Source organism: Cryptotermes secundus, unplaced genomic scaffold (genome assembly GCF_002891405.2).
Source record: "Cryptotermes secundus unplaced genomic scaffold, Csec_1.0 scaffold1928, whole genome shotgun sequence".
Taxonomy (NCBI): Eukaryota; Metazoa; Arthropoda; class Insecta; order Blattodea; family Kalotermitidae; genus Cryptotermes; species Cryptotermes secundus.
Window position 1 is genome coordinate 637,046 of NW_019740681.1, and position 23,254 is coordinate 660,299.

The window sequence follows — 23,254 nt, forward strand, 5'->3', positions numbered from 1 at the left end:
CAATATATTTATTTTCATCAGTACTAACCTACATTATTAACTTTTCCTTTTACTTGTTGTCTATGTTTTTGTTCATGTTTTAGGGCCATCTCTTGCTTCATTAATCCAGACTATCGGTTAATCCGGATTAGCGAGGGTTTACTACACTATCATCCCATTTATACCTACGTGTTACAAATAATCTCTCTCATTCAGGTTTCCAGATCAAAACTTTGTGTGTATTTCTTATGGCTCCAGGCACGATACACGCCTCTTCTCGATCTGAGGATGAAATCCCTTGCTGTGTACTGTTCCCAAAGAGCCCCAAGCTACGCGTATGTGAGGGAAAGTTCTCCTCGTGCTTAACTAAGCATGCCACGAAGGCGCAAGGCGGGGTGGAGTCATAGTTCCACTCAGTCTTAACCTCGCCACCCCAGTGATACGCACACACCACATGGGAGGCAGGTCACGCCCTAGAGTTGGTTTGGACAGTATCTGTGTGCCACCGCCGGGAATCGAACCCAGATCCATGTATCGTCCAGTCCGCAGCCTAATCACTACGCTGGCTGAGCTATCCCGGCTGCGTCTCTAGTCTACGATCTTCCATTAATGCCAGGGACGACGTTTCAAGCTCATACTTATTATTATTATTATGACAAGGCACTGTTCAGTATTCAACACCAGACACAATGCGCAGGCGCCACGATCAACTCCACTGTGCGTAGCCGAGAGCCGTCGACCACCACCCCGGGTCTCCCACACGGCCGAGTTCCCACCACGTGCGCTTTGCTCCCAGTCATCGCGGCGTCCCCCTGGCCCGGGGTTCGAGTTCCACGAGGTACTGGGGCAATCTCTACGAAGGATTTGCCCTTGGAGCCGGAAGTATCAACGCTATCGTTAATTATGGCTCATGTTGAAGCTTAGGGCGCTCAGCGCATACTGTCGCTGCTGGAGAGTCAATTCGCTCGCTTCCACAGTCAAGGACAGAGGAGCTCTTCTCCTGGGTAGCGGGGACATGAGAAACCTGAAGATAAGAGACAAACTGCGAGAACTAGTTGCAGATGACAGCTTCTGGAAGAAATGCGCTGTGAGGATGTGAACTCGATTGACCTGGCTCAAGGCAGACACAGGAATGAACTTTCGGGTTTCAAAAAAACCGGGGCATTCCTCGAGCAGCTTCCCAGGAAGACCCACATCGCTAACCTAGTTCACATGACGTCAGTCAACCAATAAGTAAACAGTACGGTATTTTGACGTGTGAAGCTGTGTAATCGCCCATAGCCAAATGTTACAGAGGGGTACATCGCCTCTATCTTCAGGGTCGACGAGTACATCAAGCAGGGAACTAAGAAAGCAGGCAGCAAACCCGGAAAACCACAATCTCCATATTCACCGCGACGGGAACTTCAAATGAACCAGCCTGTACATATTGAGCTGGATCTATAGTATTTCCGAGAAACACGAGATGACTACAGAATAACACTTTAAGCACAAGGGTAACTATATGTACCATATGCCTTACCACACAAAATTCTGCACTGTGCTCACACAGTGTATTTGTGTGTTCCGTATGATTCTCACAATAAACAGCGACTGTTTCCCTAAACAGCATTAACCGGTTGGTCTCTGTAGCGGAGACGTAATGTGTTTCCTGTGAGGTACGGACTGGATGTATATATATTATTCAGAAGAGATTCTGACGACGCGCGGCAAGAAGCGCATCAACGCACCTAGCCGCCACGCTCTCCTTCACGGCTGAATGAAACATTGTGCACCCAGGCTAAGGATCGGGCCCGGAACCTGCGGGTTTAGCAACATTCTAGGGGCGTAAGATAATTTTTCTTTACAAATTTATGCACCTGGAACAATTCTGATTGGATCCGGCGGGTGCGGGCGATACGCTCGATATACCTTCCGTTGGACTGACCCAACGATCGCACGACAATGTAACTTCTGTGATTATGAAAGCTCTACCCTGAGAATGCAGGCAGAGGGATCCTCCGAAACATTGCTACTTATCCTCCAGACTACACGGCATCACATCCTACAGGAGAGCGCTGCTTATTGCAATGAACTCTGGGATTCTATTAAAGGCTGGAGAATTCTTGAATAGTCCAGCCACCATCAGCGTATCAGTAAGGACTGTGCCGCAAGACGCAGACAGAGCTGGAGAGGAAGCACTATAACACGAACTTCCGGCATGTCACACGATGTGTTCCAGTCCGATACACGCTCTCACTTTCGCGGACCGATAGTGAAATCTGGGATCCTGATCTTCCCGTGTCACGACCTGTCGTTTTCAGGTCTCTGCGTGTTGACTTCGGCCATCACGCGCCATCACGCTGCTTTCCGGCTCTGAAACATCTCTGAATATAGGCAACCCTACGGGACAACGACATCTTGCGTCTCATCGCAAATTCCAAATAGAATCTTGTAAGAATAGCAGAGCTGTGTTTGCGCCCAGTTTCTTGCTTCATTTACTTTTCTAACCTGATGAAGGAGGCAGTATGTTGCTCTGAAATGCCGGTGGATGTTTACAAGGATTACATCCCAGAAGATAGTAGTCTCATAGTCACCGATGTGACGTCAAATAAAACACAGAATACAGAAACTTTCTGATAATGACGTAACAATGTACTTCAATTCCTGGTGATGACGTAATCGCAACGACGTTTCGGACACACAATACCAACCCCGTCAAGATACAAGCAAGGGGCGGTGTGGAAGGACAGCGCAACAAGCACACGTTCTTAACCTCAGTCCAGATGGAGGTGAGTGGTCAGCTTCACGCCGGGGACAGGGCCCCCAGTATCTGTTGGACAAACAGCTGGAGCAACACTACATAGCGTCCGAGGGCAGGATGACGGATCAGCTGGAAAAGACATGGAAAAGAGTGGTTTTCCTCGCGCGACTGAAGAGGACCACGAGAAATTCACCTGGGAGAGCCGGTATTGGGGCCTGAACCCAGGTCTTGGGCGATGCTCGGTTATCGCAGTGGCGAAAGGATGTTGAGGCAGGAGTCCACGTCTCCCATATAAGGGCAACTGGAACGAGGACGGGCCGGGTAAGTGGAGCCACGACGTGCGTTCACCGCGTCTGGGAGGGGTGCGACAAATGTTGCGGCTCGGGGCCAGCACGGGCACAGGTCCTCGCAGTCTGTACCTCGGCCGAAGCGCACAGACGTTTCGGAGGAACATACTCCTTCCATCTTCAGGACAGACGCGTAAGCCAAGCAAGTAAGAGCTATGCTTGCTGCTTGCTTAGTCCAACTGTCGAACCTGAGGATTAAGGCAGTAAGTTCCCCGAAACGTCGGTGATCCATACTAGATTACAGCGAGCCACATAGTACCCTTCACACTATACTCTGATAATCACTAAGTATTAACGAAACACTTCATGAAATTCATTTATTATTACTATCAGACTTCGAAAGAGTAAACAAGACAGGACGCTGAAACTCTAAATTGAGAGGAGAATGAAGGTTTTACTCAGTTCCACTCCGAAACAGCAGAACGAGTTCGTGATCCAGCATCCGACGTCCTGGGAGAGGCCATGTCGCCTCCTCTGCAGAACGTACATGTCGAAAGCCTCACACATCAGTATTTAAACAATGGAAACAGTTTGCTAAGTGTCACTCCCTTGATATATCTGGAGATCGGACACCGAAGGGGTCGTCTTATCGGCTCATCGTGGTCTGACCTCCGAAGAAAGTAGACTAAGCTTCATTCCTTAAAAATACAAAGTAACCAACATTTAAGTTGTTATGGCGTGTTAAACGTCTGGCGCCCGAACACAGACAGCAGGAGTTCTCTGTAGTCCGGCTAACGGCACTGGGTCCAACATGAACAGCCTCCTCTGGTTTTTGGCCAGTCAGAAGATGCGACTATATTGAAGCCTGACGACCATCAAAATAATATATAAGACATCAGTTCGTACCTCACAGGAAACACATTACGTCTCCGTTACAGAGACCAACCGGTTAATGCTGTTTTGTGAGAACCATACAGAACACACAAATACACTGTGGGCAGAATGCAGAGACTTTATACTATATAATATAACAGTGCGCTCTAAAGAATTAATCGCTCTCAATGCGATCTAGATAAGTTAACGAAGGAATTAACTCGCAGTATGCGGAAGTATCTTATATCTGCGTAGGATTGTCACAAGCATGCGCAGTAAAGACTGTGACAGAACGGATAAAAGGCTAAAGTCATACGGAAAGCAGGCTTCATGCGATCTGTTGTAAACGTTCCCATGAAGTTAGTAGGCCAGAGCCATATCATATTTCACACGACCTCTCGGCTGACCACTGTCAAGGTCATAGCCACACGTGACCCCTCCTGGGGCCTCGTCCTGTTTTACCTTATGAGGAATGATAATCACATTGCGAGGTTTTATTTGGTAAATCGGGAACCCCAGATTTCTACAGGAGGCGTCTCCATGAACGACGTACGCATGCGAACGCGTGACGAGGTATCAGAACACAACCTACGTTCAAACACAGCGGCAATCCCACGCCAACCGCGGGATTTGGTTTCACGTATATGCGGTTTTTATTGTGCGTACACGGGGGGGGGGATTTAGAGCCAAGGCACCCGCATTTGCTGGGGCGCCGAGATCCTGTCTCACGGTTTCCAGATTGCACACAACTGAACATTGCGTGTTTCTCTCACACATAATCCGGTTACCGTTAATCCGGATCGAAATATGAAGAACCGCCGTTCACAGTTGAGTACAAGAGACACATGGCATTTAGGTAGGCAGATGAGTCATTTGTCTGTTGAGACAAACAGTGAGACAGTTTCTTCAAACCTACGTCATTACATTCAGAAACAAGTGCAACTTGATGAATACATGTATTGCCCTCTTACACATTTGATAGGTCCTTCAGTTACTTCCATCAGCACTACCTACACCTATACTTGGTATCATTACACTTTTCATTCATTTCTGTTCTAATTTTTTATCTTTTAGGGCTGCCTTTTGCTTGACTAATCCGGATCACTTCTGATTAGCGAGGGGTTACTGCATATACTGCCTATAATGTTGTGCTCCCCTGTGTTGGCTAAATAATCAGGCAACTTTAGATTTCGAAAAGCAAACATCATGAGCGCGCCCCGTGGTTGGCAACGGGCCGAAAGCTGTCTTGAGTCACCACATTCGGAATCATAAACTAAGCAGAATTTCTGTTCAAAACCGAGCCGAAAGAAGGCCCTTCGTTAAACTTCCCCGCCGTTCCTCAACGAATGGTGTGAAGGAGATAAATTCTGTTTCCTGTGTTGGCACTACTGGCCCAAAGTGAAGCGCGTCCGCAAGCCGCGTGGCTGGGGTCCGGGGCCGGATGGTAGGCTTATAGACGAAAGATGAACTGCAAAGGATCCGAAAGGAAGCGGTCGTGGACTAATCCAGCTATTATACAGGCATGGAGGCACTGAGGGTTGCTCATTTTAATGACACTTCAACAACTGCAGCAGTGACATAAGGACGGTGAGTGAGGCAGGGTTAGTCTATTATCTTGGAACTGTTAGGTATGCAGGAAACCACAGGTATGAAGTTTTGAGCGGGAATCGAATACGACACATTCTGAGCATGAGGAAAATATGAAATCCTGATGGAGGATCGAAATTCATATGCAGCCGGGCACTCTCGTTGTGGCACTGGAATCTTGTCTCCTCTAAGAGTAACGATAGGTTACGTTGGTTTCCCTGGCTGTCAACACTTTATAACTGGGTCATGATGAAACGCGAATGAAGTTTTGCTTCGTCCGTGAAATGACAAAACCCGGCGACCACCAAAAGGCTGACAACGTACTTGGCACAATCTGCTGATGGCCGCACGGTTCCAATGACAGGAACAAGCCTTGGTGGCTCACTACATCTAGGTCACAGTGGTAACTATATGTACCATATGCTTTAATACACAAAAACTCTGCATTCTGCCCACACAGTGTATTTGTGTGTTCCGTATGGTTCTCACAATAAACAGCGACTGTTTCCCCAAACAGCATTAACCGGTTGGGCTCTGTAGCGGAGACGTAATGTGTTTGCTGTGAGGTACGGACTGAAAGTGTATATATTATTTTGAAGGACTACAGGTTTCAGACGATTTCCATACAGCATAGTTATCAGGTACGTGCATTATCGTTTCTTCACCCCCGTCACAACGCCATCCCTCCGATATCCACGCAAAAACAAACCTGTAGACACGATACACGATGCAAAACACGTGCAGCAACCTCCACATTTAAGATTAAAAACAAATGTCGACCGAGTTAAGATGGTCTGAACATACATACCAAACGGCAGGGAAGGTGAATCTCTTGGAGAGCGGGCATTTGGAAGACCGAGAAGGAGATGAGACGATACCACTATGGTGGATCAAAGAGAATCAGGTCGTGACAATGGAAGGTAGACAGATCTGGCTCAGGGCCGCCTTTGGCAGTTGCAACTGCAGGTGGCCCCGTGCCAGGCAAAGGTTGCGGCGATCCAGCTCCGGTTCACATCCCGACCCGGAGACAGGCTACACTGACTGGGAGTTTTCGTGGCGATCATCAGTCACTCCAGGCAAGTAACGGGAGAGTACACCCTGCTCAAAGCATCTCTTGAGGGCCAGTCAGCAAGGGAAGAGCCCCGCCTGCTGAACATCACTGGTAGGAAGATCTGGGTCCCCACCGGATGTTTCAAGAAGAACGCAGCAACTTTCTAACGACAATATGAGGATATACGTCATTATCAAATGACGTCACACCATCAAAGATGTTCCAGACACGTGATACCTATATCAGGCCACGACCGCGTATTTTCGAACCGTATCTAACCGATTGGGACACGTGGTAGCGTAGGTTTGGACACTATGCTACAAGGCGGAAGGTCAGGGGTTCGATTCCTGATGAGATCATCGGATTTTTTCAATTTACCTAAGCCTTCCTGCCGCATTATGGCCCTAGGGTGAACTCAGCCTCTAACAGAAATGAGTACCAGAAATCTTCCTGGGGGTAAAGGGTGGCCGGCGCGTAAGGCTGACAGTCTCGCCACGATCTGTGAGCCATGGGCCTCCACGGCCTGTTACATGTTAGCCTTTACCTTTACCTTTCTCATCCAACTAATCATACGCGAATCACACAACCATTCGATCGTACAATGGGCGAGAAACTGACAGCGTCGTTAAACAAACCGTAAATATACCTTCAGCAGTTTCTAGAATTTCTTCAGCCTGGGAATAAATATCACACAATTCATGTAAACAAAAGACGAACAAATCTGCTTTTCCCTCTACAATGCGGCCGCCTTCATCATGTCACAAGAAAGTGAACACTATGGTTATGGGCAATAGCGACCATGCAGAGATCCAATTTCACTGAAATTATAGGAATCTGGAGACATGGGTTCATCCGGCGTGACATGCCCCGTCCTCGCGCGGCAACTACTCCGACAGCTGTACACTGCGTGAAGCCTGCACGTAATGATGCAGGCGTTCATATGCGAGGCGCGTTAACCGACTCGGCGGATGCCAAAGGAGAGGGCCGCGTGGCGAGGGGACAGACGCACTCTCGTTAACTCGCCCTCCCTGATACATTCTGTACCAGTCAGGCGTTCTTTACGAAGGAAAACATTACGTGGAGGGCATGGATGCCCGGCTAAAGCGATGGACTGCAACATTCGCTGAGAATTCGACGGCACGTCACAGCGGTTGTCTTACTAAGAAGCTCTCTCCGGTACTCATTCTCAGTCCTGCACGTTGCCGACTGATACTTCGAGGCCGACGTTTATCGCCATTTCCCACGCATCGTCAATCGCAAACAGTACACTGCACTTCACCTACACACATCAAAATATTATCAACAGACACGATAAATTGAAACAAAAGACTGCTCTCTCGTTCGTGATCTACTACATAATATATACCCAGTGTTTTAATACTCAGCAAAACGTTGTAGGGGTAGCCCGAAGTAGTGAAATTTCAGTGGTTAGGTTAGGTTACCTTAGCTGAAGAAAGCAAAGAACGCCGTTGGAAATTGTGTACATTATGGAGTGCATTTCTTGAAGACCCAAGGCAACTCCAAGGAGTAGAGGCCTTCTTACGAGAAGCTAGTCAAGAAACGGCAGGCTCTATACCATGTTCACAAGAGCTCGCCAGTTGACCTTATCCTGAGCGAATTATCTAACCGCGATGTGATTCACCATCTATTAACATTTTAAAGCATATTGGTAACTATATGTACCACCGGCTTACAGTCAAAAAACACTTATCTACTTCTGTTCACGACATGTAGCAACAGACATCACACCTCTCACTGCTGGGCACAGAATTCAAAACTGTGACTACAGCGCATGCGCCTTCCCGTGATTCACTCGAAGGTGACCCTAATTAATACAGTACATTCGCTAATCCGGATCGGAATACGAAAAAATGAAAAATTCTGTTCACAGCTCAATACATGCTTTAAAAACAAACGAAATTTAGGAGCGAGAGGACTTTCAGACTGTGTTGAGGGCAGCTGGAGAGACTGAAACCGCGCAAGGGAATATCCAAGATTGGCTTCAGCTGGATAAAGGAGACCCTGGATTTCAGCTTTTGACAGAGGAAGAAATTCCTACAGTGATGTTTTTTATTTATTTTCATAAGCACTAACCTTTATCATTAAATTTTCTATTTATTTGATTTCTAAGTCTCTTTTTTTGTCTTTTAGGGCTATCTTTTGCTTCATTAATCCGAATTACCCCCTAATTAATCACTATTGGCGAGGGTTTACTGCAATTATAAATCACATAATAATTTCCATTTTCATCGATAAATTACTGCTTGATTCATAATTATCAGCTCGGGGCCTACTCCGAGTGGGTCACGCTGTACGTTGTGTCACTAGACCACCACTGAACCCAGCACCCTCGTGCTGTTTCCTTTCCAGCAGAGGCTGTACACTGTGGCAAGACATGAACCTGCGTCCTTGTTGTCACACTGCACAAATTATGAGTTCACACTTTGTTCTCTTCATGAAATGCTGTAAGGGCTATAGAATCAAACACGAGATAGAGAGGGTATGTAGCACGCAGGGCAGATATGAGGAATGTATACAAAATTTGGTTGGAAAACCTGCAGTATCCACTTGGAAGACATATCGGTAGGTGTTATGACAATACTATAGTGGATCTTAAAGAAACAGGGCGTGAGGTTTGGACTTGATTCACTCACCCGAGATACGGACCAGTGGTGGGCTCTCGTGGACCCGACAATGACGCTACTGGTGCTAGAAAAGTAAGGAATTTCCTGGCCAGCTGAACAACTATTAGCTTCTCAAGAAAGACTCTCCCGCATGGGGTTAGGTGAATAAACTCCAGAAGCCCCGTGTGCAGACGGCTCCAGAGCCTCCGTCTCATGAAACCTCTAGCACTGTGAGGTTACTCCAATGCGGCCAGTAGCCCCGTGTGCAGACGGCTCCAGAGCCTCCGTCTCATGCAACCTCTAGCACTGTGAGGGTACCCCAATACTGCGGCCAGTAGCCCGTGTGCAGACGGCTCCAGAGCCTCCGTCTCATGCAACCTCTAGCACTGTGAGGGTACCCCAATACTGCGGCCAGTAGCCCGTGTGCAGACGGCTCCAGAGCCTCCGTCTCATGCAACCTCTAGCACTGTGAGGGTACCCCAATACTGCGGCCAGTAGCCCGTGTGCAGACGGCCCCAGAGCCTCCGTCTCATGAAACCTCTAGCACTGTGAGGGTACCCCAATACTGCGGCCAATAGCCTCGTGTGCAGACGGCCCCAGAGGTTCCGTCTCATGCAACCTTTAGCACTGTGAGGTTACTCCAATGTGGCCAGTAGCCCCGTGTGCAGACGGCCCCAGAGGCTCCGTCTCATGCAACCTCTAGAACTGTGAGGTTACTCCAGTGCGGCCAGTAGCCCCGTGTGCAGACGGCCCCAGAGGTTATGTCTCATGCAACCTCTAGCACCGTGAAGTTACTCCAATACTGCGGCCAGTAGCCCCGTGTGCAGACGGCCCCAGAGCCTCCGTCTCATGCAACCTCTAGAATTGTGAGGTTACTCCAATGCGGCCAGTAGCCCCGTGTGCAGACGGCCCCAGAGGCTCCGTCTCATGAAACCTCTAGCACTGTGAGGTTACTCCAATACTGCGGCCAGTAGCCCCGTGTGCAGACGGCCCCAGAGCCTCCGTCTCATGAAACCTCTAGCACTGTGAGGTTACTCCAATGCGGCCAGTAGCCCCGTGTGCAGACGGCTCCAGAGCCTCCGTCTCATGAAACCTCTAGCACTGTGAGGTTACTCCAATACTGCGGCCAGTAGCCCCGTGTGCAGACGGCCCCAGAGGAAGGCCTAACACAACACCGTCACATCTGCACAGCCGGGCGTGCGACACACATTCGGCCTCGGAAAAAACTTGCACTGAGAGCTTTCCCTTCCACATCTCCATTACAGCGGTCGGTTTCTTTGCTACCGAAATAGGGCGATGGAAATACGCGCGACACGTCGGCCGCATCTGGCCACAGCCCGCAATGCACTGCTCTCTCCGCTGGTCACGTGACCACAGATGCGAGAGCCCCGCACGGCTGACCTTCATCACTGAATATGGAAAACAAAGTAAATTAGCCTGACCGACAGGGCCCCGGCCCCCATGCCATTAATTTACTGAATATACCCGCCACGCAGTTTTTTATTTCGCGAGAACGATTATACCCGTTTCCGAGAAAAGGCCATCCGAAGAAGCCTCGTTTGTTGGCTCTGAAATGTTCAGATTCAAAGTGATTGTCCTATGATGGATGAACTACCGACTGCCGAGAATGGGATGTCCCTACATATACAAAGACAGCCAGACCTTTCAGCAATCAGGTGGGCTAACACTTTCCGATATTCACTGCGCGTATGGGGAGCAAACAAATATATACAGTAAAACTTGATTATAGCAACATCGGTTTCTGCGACACCTTGTCTATTGCGTCAAATATTCAATGGTACGAACTAATTCCTCATAAAGCAACTGTTTTTATACCTTGCTTAGTACGACATGCACAAATGCATCAACCTCGTATGTAACGTCATTTTCATTCCTGAATTTCTCTGATATGGACATTGAACGTAATTTAGAAAGTGTGTATTGGGCAAGTAACAGGAAACAGATGAAGATAACTGATTACTGTACTCGTATCTAGGTACAGTAAGGCACAACAATTGATGTAATCTACTGTAATTTGGTGAGTAGGCCTACCTTTAATATACAGTATTAGTGCGGTGTGTATTGTCAGTGAAAAGCGCTGTAATATGTCTTTGATATTACACATTTGGGCAATTCCACGTTAATGTTACGTTAGTCTGTACTTAACTACGTATTTCACTAAAAAATGCAACATTTTAACTCTGTTTTTGGTAGATTTTTACGTGACTAAAATAAGGCTACTGTGGAAGTGCTCATTTCGGTTACAACGACATTCGTTTATAACGACACTATTTTTAGGTCCCTTTGATGACGTTATAACCAAGTTCTACTGTAATTCATCTCCAGGGTCCAAAACACGCGAAGCAGATCCATTAACAAGGCCAGGCAGTATTGGTTTGTTTTATGGGGATTACTTCACGGCGATCTCAACAGCTCAGACAATGGTAAGGGAGCGGTCGTGGCCTATCTTAAGTACTGTCCCCGCATTCACACGCAGGGGCAGTGGTAACCCACAATCGCTGTGTGGGTAGGCCGTGAGTTGGGGGTGGAAAGGTAGGCAATTCACTGCACGAAAATACTAAATCAAGGGTTAAGTGACCCTTCATAAACACATCCGTATGCCCACCAGCTGGCACACGCAGCGTACCTTGTTTTCCTGTCATACGAGAAGCCGTATTCTGAGAAAACAACTGCAAGACAAATACAAAGCTTGGAGTTTAACCCTTCCACGATACTGGGGAAACAGTCGCTGTTTATTGTGAGAACCATATGGAACACACAAATACACTGTGTGGGCAGAATGCAGTAACTTTATATATAAGAATTCAGTCCGTACCTCACAGGAAACACATTACGTCTCCGCTACAAGGACCAACCGGTTAATGCTGTTTGGGGAAACAGTCGCTGTTTATTGTGAGAACCATACGGAACACACAAATACAGAGTGTGAGCAGAATGCAGAGACTTTATATATAAGAATTCAGTCCGTACCTCACAGGAAACACCTTACGTCTCCGCTACAGGGCCCAACCAGTTAATCCTCTTTAGGGAAACAGTCACTGTTTCTTGTGAGAACCATATGTAACACACAAATACACTGTGGGGGGGGGGGGGGGAACGCGGAGATTTTGTGTTAAGCCACGTGGTATATGAGAGTAACGACCGTGCTTCAAAGGGTTAAAACCCTTCACAGAATGGCACGGAATGCACTATCGCACCCTGCTCCTGTATTCACAAACAAACAAATAGTCCTCCGTGTCCTTGCTGTGCGTTGCGAGACAGGAGTACAGTGCCGGTTAACAACAGTGTCGGGTTTCGATCCTTGGTCTCCCCGGATACTGGACACCGCTCCCACACAAGCAGCACAACATAAACTCGGTTAAACACTGAGGACAATGGAAGGTCATATGTGGAGCCCACACAAATCTGCATTCCAACAGACGGTCGCGAGCTGCGTTGGGGAGGAGGCCACACATTCACTGCATAGCATTGTGGGAAAGGCTGTATGCGTGATATATGTACGCACGGTGCAAACGCTAAAGCACTCATTCCAAACTTCCTTCGCTCCGATAGATATTTTGCGAGTTAAGCGGGGGATTGGCGTCAGGGTCCCCATGTGAAGTTCTAGCCAAATGTTAGTAATGCTTCAATACCAAATTTAATAGAAATCCATTTAGCACTTGTCTCGGTGTATATATAGAACGACGTAAATGGTGAAGCTGCCAGAAGCACTTTTTGCAGCTCCGCGTTTCCAGTGCACCCAAAATACGGTACATCAACACCTCGCATAGTCCGGCTTCGATCAGTCCGGTTTGAACATTTCAAAACAAACTAAATTTTAATTGAGCAAAATAAAAGTAAATTCTAAAAAATTAGTATACAAAATTATTTTTAATACATAAATGATCGTCTTTTTCCCGTTATACCGTCAAGTCCCTTTTTGTGCGGTTTATTTTTATGCGGTTTTAAAGTTATGCGATACGATACATATTTCAATGTTTTCTGGGGTTCCCCGCTGTATACAGGTATGTATGTACCTATGCTCGGGCCGTTCGTTCTTGAGCTCTGAGAGCTATCGCTGGAGGAGGTGGGGAGAGCACTACTTTAACGGAACTTTGGAAGAGCTACATCAGAAACGTTACCGAAAATATAGGAGAAGCCTGGCATGAATTAACGGCAAGCAATATGAGGGCAGTATGGAAACATTTCATACCACATTGTGCACATGATTTCTTGGTTTTGAAACTCAATTTGCTGAAGTCACTAATAACAGTGGAAACTGGACAGCAACTTGGTCTCAATGAGTTAGGTTCCGTCCACGTAATTGAGTGCAGCAAAGCGAACACTAATGAACTAGATAATGAGACACTTATTGACATAGATGAACAACGGGAGGACAACTTAGACAACGACGAGTGTGTTGAAGTGCCTGCATGAGAATTAACAGCTGAACAACTATCAGAAATTATTGGAATGGTTGAAACCTTGTCAGAGCATATCATGGAAGTTGATCCCAATTCTGAACGTAGCCTTACAGTTCCTCGAACGATAAACAATGCAGTTCGTTGCTACAAAGAAATGTACGAAGAGAAAAGGCCAAAGAAGAAAAGTGTGCAGATATCATTATTGCAATTTTTAGAGAACTGCGAAAAACATGAATTTTTTAAAACTATTTATAATAAAGACATTTGAATTTATTAATCCGCGTTTTATTTATTGAAAAACGGAGATTTTTTTGAACCAATTACCATTTTTGTGTGATAAAAACAAAAATCGCATCAAGTGTAGGAACTGTTTTGGAAGAGACTGTGGACCTGTCGTCTTGACAGATTACAGATGAATGAAATGAATATCATTTTTGTATGTATTTAGTTCTTCGATTAGTCCGGTTTCAAGGAGTCCGGGAGATTGGCGTAACCGACTGCCCGGACTATGCGAGGTATTGCTGTATTTATACAGAAAGAGAACAAATTTAATACTCGACTGATATGCGGGGAAATAAAGAAATATATACAAAAAAAATCGAAGATTTAATCTCCAAATGTCATTTTCTATAAACTTTTTTTTCGTGACAAATATTTTTACACGTTCATTGTTCCTTCTATTCGATCTGAATGTGCAGCCAATCATAAATATTACAAAATACAAGTGACAGGGAGACCTGAGGCACATTCAGATGCCGTCTTCAGGGATGTCACGTCGGGTACACGCTTCAGAGGAAGTGCTGCTCCATTCAAAGTACTCCGAAAGGAGGCAGCAAGATCGCTCGAAACGTCGACAAATATATATATATATATTTATCAGAGTACACTGCGTTACATTCAAGATGACACAGACAGGTTTCTGCGACCAATCAATTTCTCCTCGGCCGCAACACCGCAATAGGAGAATGTTGCAGTTCACCCGCTGTCACGACAGCGCGGTGCCTGAAGTCAGCTGAAACACGGTGAACGGCGGAGCGTGGGAGGGCAGGTCACACGTCAAGGCCGGAGTGTGGACACAACAGGTGGTTTCAAAACGCAACTTTTTTAATGACTGCAGTAGCCATAAAGAAACATTAATGGAGCATCAACCGAACGGCATGGCGCATGAGCAGGACACCTCAGCAGTTACAGGGATCAGTTGCGATTTCAACGGTGAGTTTCGACACCCATCAGGGCGAAAGAATGTTTCTCTTTGTCACCATGTCACGGATCGACGAGACTCTTCTCAAACCGGCTGGGACGTGAAGCTGACCACCCATCTCCAGCTAGTGCCGAGATTAGGAATATGTGGAGCCATACTTCCAGTACACGCCACAGACATGAAACTTAAGGCATTTTAACCCTTTAAGGTCCATCTAAACAACATGTAAGAGTCCTGTCCGTACTCACAGGAAACACATTACGTCTCTGCTACAAACGGCTAATGCAGTTTAGGGAAACAGTCGCTATTTGTTGTGAGAATCATATGGAACACATAAATACACTGTGTGGGCAGAATGCACAGATTTTATATATAAGAATTCAGTCCGTACCTAACAGGAAACACATTACGTCTCCGCTACAGAGCCCAACCGGTTAATGCTGTTTGGGGAAACAGCCGCTGTTTATTGAGAGAACCACACGGAACACAGAAATACACTGTGTGAGCAGAATGAAGAGTTTGTGAATGTTATAGCAGGTGGTACATTCAAATAACATGTTGATCTATAGGGTTAGGAATGTGTACACATAGGATGTAGGCATTATCTCGACGTGAACAGTCCTACGGAATGCCACGCCGTATGATCCATGCGGGACACGAACGTGGGGTGCCTGTAAACACAGCCTCGCGAAATAAGCAAGCAGGAACCTGTAAATCTTGTTACAGAACAATGGGACAGCTCGCACCGCAGGGGAGGGGGGCGAGGTCGTCTTGCAGTCACGTCGTCACAATTGCGCGAGACCCACAGAAGCCTGTCCATCATCGCGTTCCCGGACTTGCGCAAGACAAGCAGGAGTACCCGTTCGCCGCCCGGGATTTCGTTCCTTTCCTTGTCAATATCACAATACACACCTACATTTCCCTATACGTCTTCACTGTGTGATTCTTAATTAATTAGGCTCAAATATAAGTTGACCTTTAATAAAGTACGGTAAGGGCAATTTACACTCATGCAGACGTATGGGGAAGTGAAGGTATACGAGCTTCTACCATTCTTAACGATGGAGGTCAGTTACTGTACCCAAGTCAAAAGTCCTACCGCTATGCCAATCCGCTCGGTAAATAGTGTATGTTTATAAAGCAGGGCTCCATATGTCCTGCCACAGATTGAATAATTTCATTGGATTCACACGGGGCTCGCTCCGCGTACCCCCAGTACAATATTTGGAGGAGGGGTGAGAAGAAGATTCAAGAGGCTCTTATAAATAAAGGGTTTTCTTCAAAATGACAACAGATGATCTGAACCGGCAATTCTGGGCGGCCCTCCCGACAATCCGCCCAGAAACTGTACAACCACAACAATAACAAGTAAGAGTATGCTTAGTGCATTAGTAATCATTACTGGAAGTTCTCAAGAACTTTACACACGGCAACAATATTCGACATAACAACACAGTGATGGTTCAGCACTAATGAGAAGACTCACAGTGCAGAAACGGTTTTGTGTAATGGAATTTTGTGTTCCTCAGTTAACTATTATTATGGAGGCTTCATGTCCTCCCAGCGGGACGCGGCCCACCGATTTATGAACACTGACAAAAATAATATATAAGAATTCAGTCCGTACCTCACAGGAAACACATTACGTCTCCGCTACAGAGACCAACCAGTTAATGCTGTTTGGGGAAACAGTCGCTGTTTATTGTGAGAACCATACGGAACACACAAATACCGTACACCGTGTCGGCAAAACGAAGCTTTTTAGGTGTTAAAGCACATGGCACATATAGTTACCACTGTGCGTATAAGGGTTAAATGAAATCAGTTCGCTGCTTGGTTACGTGTATCTGTGTCAGTGCATGTGTAACTCACCACAAAACCACAAATCACACAGTTCGCCAGGTGCGGCCCGATCGCCTCGTTACAACGGAATTTCATATCTCCAGCGCTTCGAGGCATCTGCAATGTTGAGCCCCCCTTGATATTCCAGTTCCGAAACCAAACCCCACAAAACTGAAATATCATAGGCCACCAGACCTCAGGGTAATTAAATGCTAGAAAGGGCAGATCTATCCCTGTAACAGGCCGTGGAGGCCCATAGGACTGTAAGACGTCGAGGCTCCCAGACGGTATTCTTCACGCTGTCAGCTTCTCTCATCTAAACTTGCCCGGACGGAATGCAATCGCGAAACAGGTCCAAGGGGCCGGCGGACCCGCAGTGCGGAGGTGTGGATCCGGTTGCAGTGTTTCAACATGACAGGGTGTGACCTGCACAGCTACACCCACAGCTAACTGCCACAGGATGCACACGAAATAACACCCTTCCTCTAAGGACATACACAAAATTACTGTCTTCTAGGGACGTCATAAACATGTACCAATGTCTTGCTTCTATCATAAATTGGCGGCAACATGTTGCTCCGAAACGTCGGTAACCATCTGCTACTCAGGGTTCATGAGCGTCAGAGAGATATCGGAGCGGTTTAAATGCCGGGGAGAGATGAAACAGATGTGCAGGAAAACGGGGAACCGAGTATATATACAATTCCGGCTCCTGGTCGGTATAGAGCTTAGCTTCACGGATAGCCGGAAGAACCACTGCTCGATTCCCGGCAGGGCAACAAACCCCACCAGCGCCTATCCATGGATACCAAGGGCTGTTCCGGCGGGGGCAACGCGGCTGGGATGACACTGACCACTCGCCCCAATTTCGTGCTGAGGTTAAGAACCTCCACTCCACCATACGTCTTCATGGTGTGGTGCTTAATTAAGTACAGAGGCAACTTCTGTCAGATGAGTGAATTTCTGAGGTAGAATCGACGCCACTGTCACTTAATCTGAAGATAAAGGTACAGCTGTCCCTATGCTTAACTAAGCAGCACACCATGAAGGCGTATGGGGGAGTGGAGGTACACTCTCAACCTCGACACCAGATGAAGTTCTACAGCCCGATGGCTTTGTCCACGGGGAAATGGGCCCCCATACTCACTGGACAGGAGACTGTGTGGGCCCTAAGGCGGTTCAGAAGAGACCGGGAATGGAGCCGCGTTTCCCGTAGCCCAGTCACTACAGTGACTGCAATGAGAACTTCACAACTGTGAGCAGAACTCAGCTCTGAAGGAAGTACTGACTGTCGCCTTCGTCTGATGTTCATCTGTGACCACTGACTACGCGGCGACCTTGCCGAAAGCAATGGCCGCCCGCCTCAGGTTTACCAACCAACAACTAAACGCAGGCAATGTAGCATAACAGCCGTTTGTCTGAGCACGTCATGAGACGCGGCGGCGGCGACCAGTAATGACAGCCAGAACTTTCGCCATAAAATGACAAGACAAGACATCCGAGATCTGCTTGCACTTCGGAGACAGTCCATGGTTTCGGAGCAACATATCGCTTCCATCTCCAGGGCCGAAGAGTAAGCCAATGCTGCCTGCTTGACTTTCTCTTCGGCAGCGATGATGGAGGCATTATATTGCTCCGAAACGTCTAGCGCTCTCCGGAATGCATCGCTTCACATCCCAAAATATCGCCGACCTCAGGCCCTCAAATGCAGGAAGCAACACCTGCTGCTGTAGCATCTTCAGGAGTGTATCACTGCCAGACTGTGACGTACATCATTACGTCATCACCATAGTTACCATTCTCAACATAAAAAAGGTAAAGCTATCCCTGTAACAGGCCATGGAGGCACACAGGGTTGTGAGACATCGAGGCTCCCACATTTTCTCTTAGACAATCGGCTCACAGAAGGTGGTGAGGGTGTCAACCTTACGCGCCGGCCGCCCTTTGCCTCCCCAGGAAGGTTCCTGGTACTCATTTGTTAGAAGCTGAGTAGACCCCAGGGCCATAGTGCAGCAGGAAGGATTAGGTAAATTGAAAATTACAGTGATCTCCTCGGGGATAGAACCCACGGCCTTCCCGGCCTTTAGCATAGTGCCTCAGCCAACTACGCTACCGTGTGCCCCACTATTCTCAATATAGGATGAGTCAGACATTCCTTCCGCAAGACTGCGCGCTGAAGGAGTGAAGTACTCAGAGATTGAAGAAAGCAGTCTTCTGGGATTTGGCACCGTGTATATGTGGTGTTAACCGACGTTTCGGAGGAACGTATCGCCTCCATCTTCAGGGTAGAAGAAAAAATATAAGAAATCTGCAAGCGGAGAGACCGTGAGAACCGGTAAAAGCAGACTGTGTGCTGTGTGCTTTCTTATATTTTTCCTTCTACCCTGAAGATGGAGGCGATACGTTCCTCCGAAACGTCGGTTAACACCACATATACACGGTGCCAAATCCCAGAAGACTGCTTTCTTCATAGTCACCGCCGTGAAAGCCTCAAATCTTACTCAGAGATTATCTGCCACAGCATTCACATCAAGTCGCGGTGTAGCTCTGCCTCTTACCGCAGTTGGCATTACAGCTCAGTGAGTTAGTTGTTTTTCAAACTCTAGAAATGTAGACACAACCGCAAATGCACGTGAAATGGGCTCTCAGAATAATGGCAGACGAACTGAACATCAGCAAGGAGACAATTCGTCAAATCCTCTATGGATATGCACGGCAGAGGAAGATCTGCTCAAAGCAACGGAGACTCACCTAAATGCCAAGGCTCCATCCAGACTCGTCAAGAGAAACCCAATTTTCTTTATTGCATTTCCTCTTTCCTGAGGTGAAAACTGCCTTCAGACGAAAGGGGTTTCGGAATGCTGAAGGCGCTTCCTTTGGAGGCCTTTGCTCTTTTCAAAAACTTCTGCTTTGAATTCAACTAAAACAAATTTTGAATTCATTGTATTCCGTATTTCTTTTTACACAGCAGTCCGCGAACTTTATTGCCAGACCTCGCATGCAGTCAGATGGGAGGGAGACTGATTTACTGTGAAGGATCGGAAAGGAAACGGCCATGACCTGAACAAAATACTATTCCTGAAACACCCACCAAAACGCCAGTCAGTACGCCCGACGATGCGGCCGTGATTTGAACCCAGCGCCTTCCAAATAGAAGCCTCCCCAGTCGGTCCCATGTCTGCCGATGCAGTGATGCCCAGGGCTGCGCACTGTAAGCAGAACAGACAAAAAGCAGACCTGCTACATCACCGCTCCTAAAGCATATCCTGTTTGTGCGGAATTAGCGCAAAGCGCAGGTCGCTCGGCTGGTTACGACATTGCCGGTCGCCTTTTTTGGAGCTCGAGGATTCTTCACTGCCGTGTTCACAAGAGCGGGCCTCTGGACCCTATCGCGAGCCAGACGGATCCAGTCCACAATCTTACACCCTGTTTCTTTATGATTCACTTCAATATTATCCTCCCATCTACGGCTGTTTTCCTAATGGTCTCTCTCCTTCAGTTTTACCTACCAAAACTTTGTACACACTTCTCCGCCATGTCAAATATTTACGTAAGAATGTTGGTTAAGCACCATTCTATGAAGACGTAGGGGTTGGAGGCATAACTCCACTACCTCCATATTAAAAGAGTGAAGTGGTTAGCTTCACGCCCTTGGCAGCTTTATCCCCGGGGAAACAGACGCACATCATCCACTGGAGACAAGGACAGGTGGGCCCCACAGCCAGTCTGGACGCTGCGGACACGACAAAAAACAATGTCCGTGCGTGGAATCGAACACCGATTCCTGGGTCGCCCAAGCATATAGCCTATACCAACCGATTAAGGTATCCTAGCCATTCCTACGATGAGACCACACTATGCTGAAAGTGGCTAGGGGTGGGTTACACCGGTTGGATCTTAGCAACGCAGGGACACCCCCCTCCCCCAGTGGCAAACCCTGTTCCGCGAGACTTCCGCTGTCACCCCGACACCACAGGAGCACGGGCCCAGTCAGCCAAACCAGTTCGCAATTAAAAAAAAAGTCTCATATAAAATATTTCCTTGATCAGGATGGGCGATATCTGGGGAGTGACATCACCGCCCCAGCTCATTGCATCACCGGGGATACCGGTTCAATATTCAAATGCGGTGACGTCAGCACTGAACCTCTCAATACCGACCAGTTTAGGTGAGACCGGCTTCTGCCGTGTTTCAGCCGAGAGGACGCGGAACGAATCCAGCCACAATCCAGGTCCGCAACCTGTGACACCTCTCATGTGAACCGCGCTTTTCCTTTACGAATAGCGAAGTCCATGCGAACAGAATAACGCGCAAAACATTACAGCATCGAACGGCCTGTTCTACGAACCCGTGACATTTTAAAAATTATACAACAGAAAGAACGAAATTGCTTATTTCATCTTGACAGCGTTCTGAATGTACATACAGAACGGCAACTGCCTGCAGCTTAACGCCCCTGGCGGTGGGCTGTCATGGCCGGCAAGCAACAGCGGTCATGTAGGCTACTGTCGCCTGGCAACAGGATCAGCGACTGAGTACACGAAACGAGTTTACAGAGCGTCGTTGGACTTCGTGCCCTTATTGCAAACATCGCAGTGACGGATCGCATGCTGCGGGGTTCCCTGAACTCTGCATTTTTTTATTGCTAGTGGGGTGGGGCTAAGTCCCTTGTACTGCAGCCACTTCTCGCCTATTGTACCAGCCCAGATGACAGGTGAGGGTGATTGTGGAGCAATTGGTGGAATGAAGATTGGCAGGGGAATTAGAAGTACTCGGAGAAAACCTGCCCCAGCGCCACTTTGTCCACTATAAATCCCACCTGACCAGACCCGGGATCGAACCCGGGCGACTAACCGCTTGAGATATGGCACGGCCTTAAACTCTGCATAGCACAGCAGTAAATTTCACCTGGCCTTCGCCAGAAAAGTTCGGGCCCCGTCGGGATCCTATGACTAAGTTCCTTCCAAGACCGTTTGTGTGTTTAGAAATGCGGTCTTCTCTTCGAAGAGGTCATTTTACCAGTCAAAGTCAAAGTCATCTTACGACCAACGGGAGTCGGCCAATCTGTCTTCGTGTCAAACCCCGTCTGGGGCCTAACGCCATACATTTGTTACTGTCAGACAGTTGCGGTTTCGTCAATGTGGTGCGCCCTCTCTGACGAGCGAACTTTACCAACACATAAGTCTCCGCTACACAGCCCAACTTGCTGTTTGGGGAAACAGTCGCTGTTTATTGTGAGAATCATGCGGAACTGACAAATACACTGTGTGGACAGAATGCAGAGACTTTATTTATAGGAATTCAGTCCGTACCTCACAGGAAACACAACATGTCTCCGCTACAGAGCCCAACCGGTTAATGCTGTTTGGGGAAACGGTCGCTGTTTATTGTGAGAACCATATGGAACACACAAATACACTGTGTGGGCAGAATGCAGAGACTTTATGTATAAGAATTCAGTCCGTACCTCACAGGAAACACAACATGTTTCCGCTACAGAGCCAAACCGGTTAATGCTGTTTGGGGAAACAGTCGCTGTTTATTGTGAGAATCATACGGAACACATAAATACACTCTGTGGACAGAACACAGATACTTTATGTATAAGAATTTAGTTCATACCTCACAGGAAACACATTACGTTTCCCTCATTCAACATTCAATTTCAATGCTCCCCAAGACAATGCTCTCCATTACACGTCCGAAACGTGAGTGTTCAAATGCATTGGTCCCCAAAGTTACTCTTAGAAGGGGGAGGGGTACAGTGTACGTTGGAGTGAAATAAAAAAAACGGTGTCTTCTGAAGTTGTGTTTTCATGCTCATCCATTGTCAGAACTCTTTTAAGGCAACATATTTCGGAAGGTGATTACAATTCCGAAACGTAAAGCCCACAGTTTGAGACTAACTGTACTGAGCGGCCGAACAGACGAGGTGTTTCTAGTCTGCAGACCGAGATAGAAGCAATTTCCGGAGGACAGTCCCTATAACATACTGCAACAGTGGACCAAGTCCAACATAATATCTTTAAGAAATACAACATACCCTCCGACGCCTCTCAAGTGAGTGCAAACATTTACTGGGCTGCACATACTCACCAACAACGGCGATGACGTAATTGTTGGGAGGTTTCAGGACGTTCCTGGCCCAGGCACCACGCACGACTTCCAATGCGCAGGCGCTAGCAGTCACCAGCAGTACCCCCGGAGCGACATAGCCTTGAAATTCCAGCAGACGCATCGCTTCCAGAAGAGATGCGTTCCAGAAACACTTGAGGTTGGCCTCCAGGAAACCCTGCAACGGGAAACGGTAGCAGAATAATGTCCGGTACATGTTTGCCGACGTGCTGCCTCATCGTTCACGAGTCTTGACCAAGCAAAGGGGCTCGTTTCACTGTTACTTGGATTACTTTTCGACCCTGAAGATGGAGGCACTACTACTCGGAGTCACATCATCCCTTCCCAATGGCCACAACACGGAACTAGCGTCTCGACACACTTTAAGGGTCGCGCGGGGGGGGGGGGGCGGGTTTTCCGTTGTTTATTTGTGGCGGGCGGGGGGNGGGGGGGGGGGGGGGGGGGTCCGATTGTTCATGTGTTCATTGCTGGCGGACGGCGTGTCCTCTCTGAGGGTCCCAGCTACCTA

At 47.6% G+C, this 23,254-nt stretch overlaps 1 protein-coding gene across 2 annotated transcripts in view; it reads right to left on the minus strand.

The window, feature by feature from the left end:
* LOC111872595 (probable serine/threonine-protein kinase dyrk2) overlaps window positions 1-23,254 on the minus strand; it is a 94,292-nt gene that overhangs the window by 28,556 nt on the left and 42,482 nt on the right. For both annotated transcript variants that reach the window (XM_023866662.2, XM_023866661.2), the window contains exon 3: window positions 22,708-22,903. In XM_023866662.2, coding sequence (XP_023722430.1) covers window positions 22,708-22,903 — 196 coding nt within the window. The remainder of the gene's footprint in view (window positions 1-22,707; window positions 22,904-23,254) is intronic.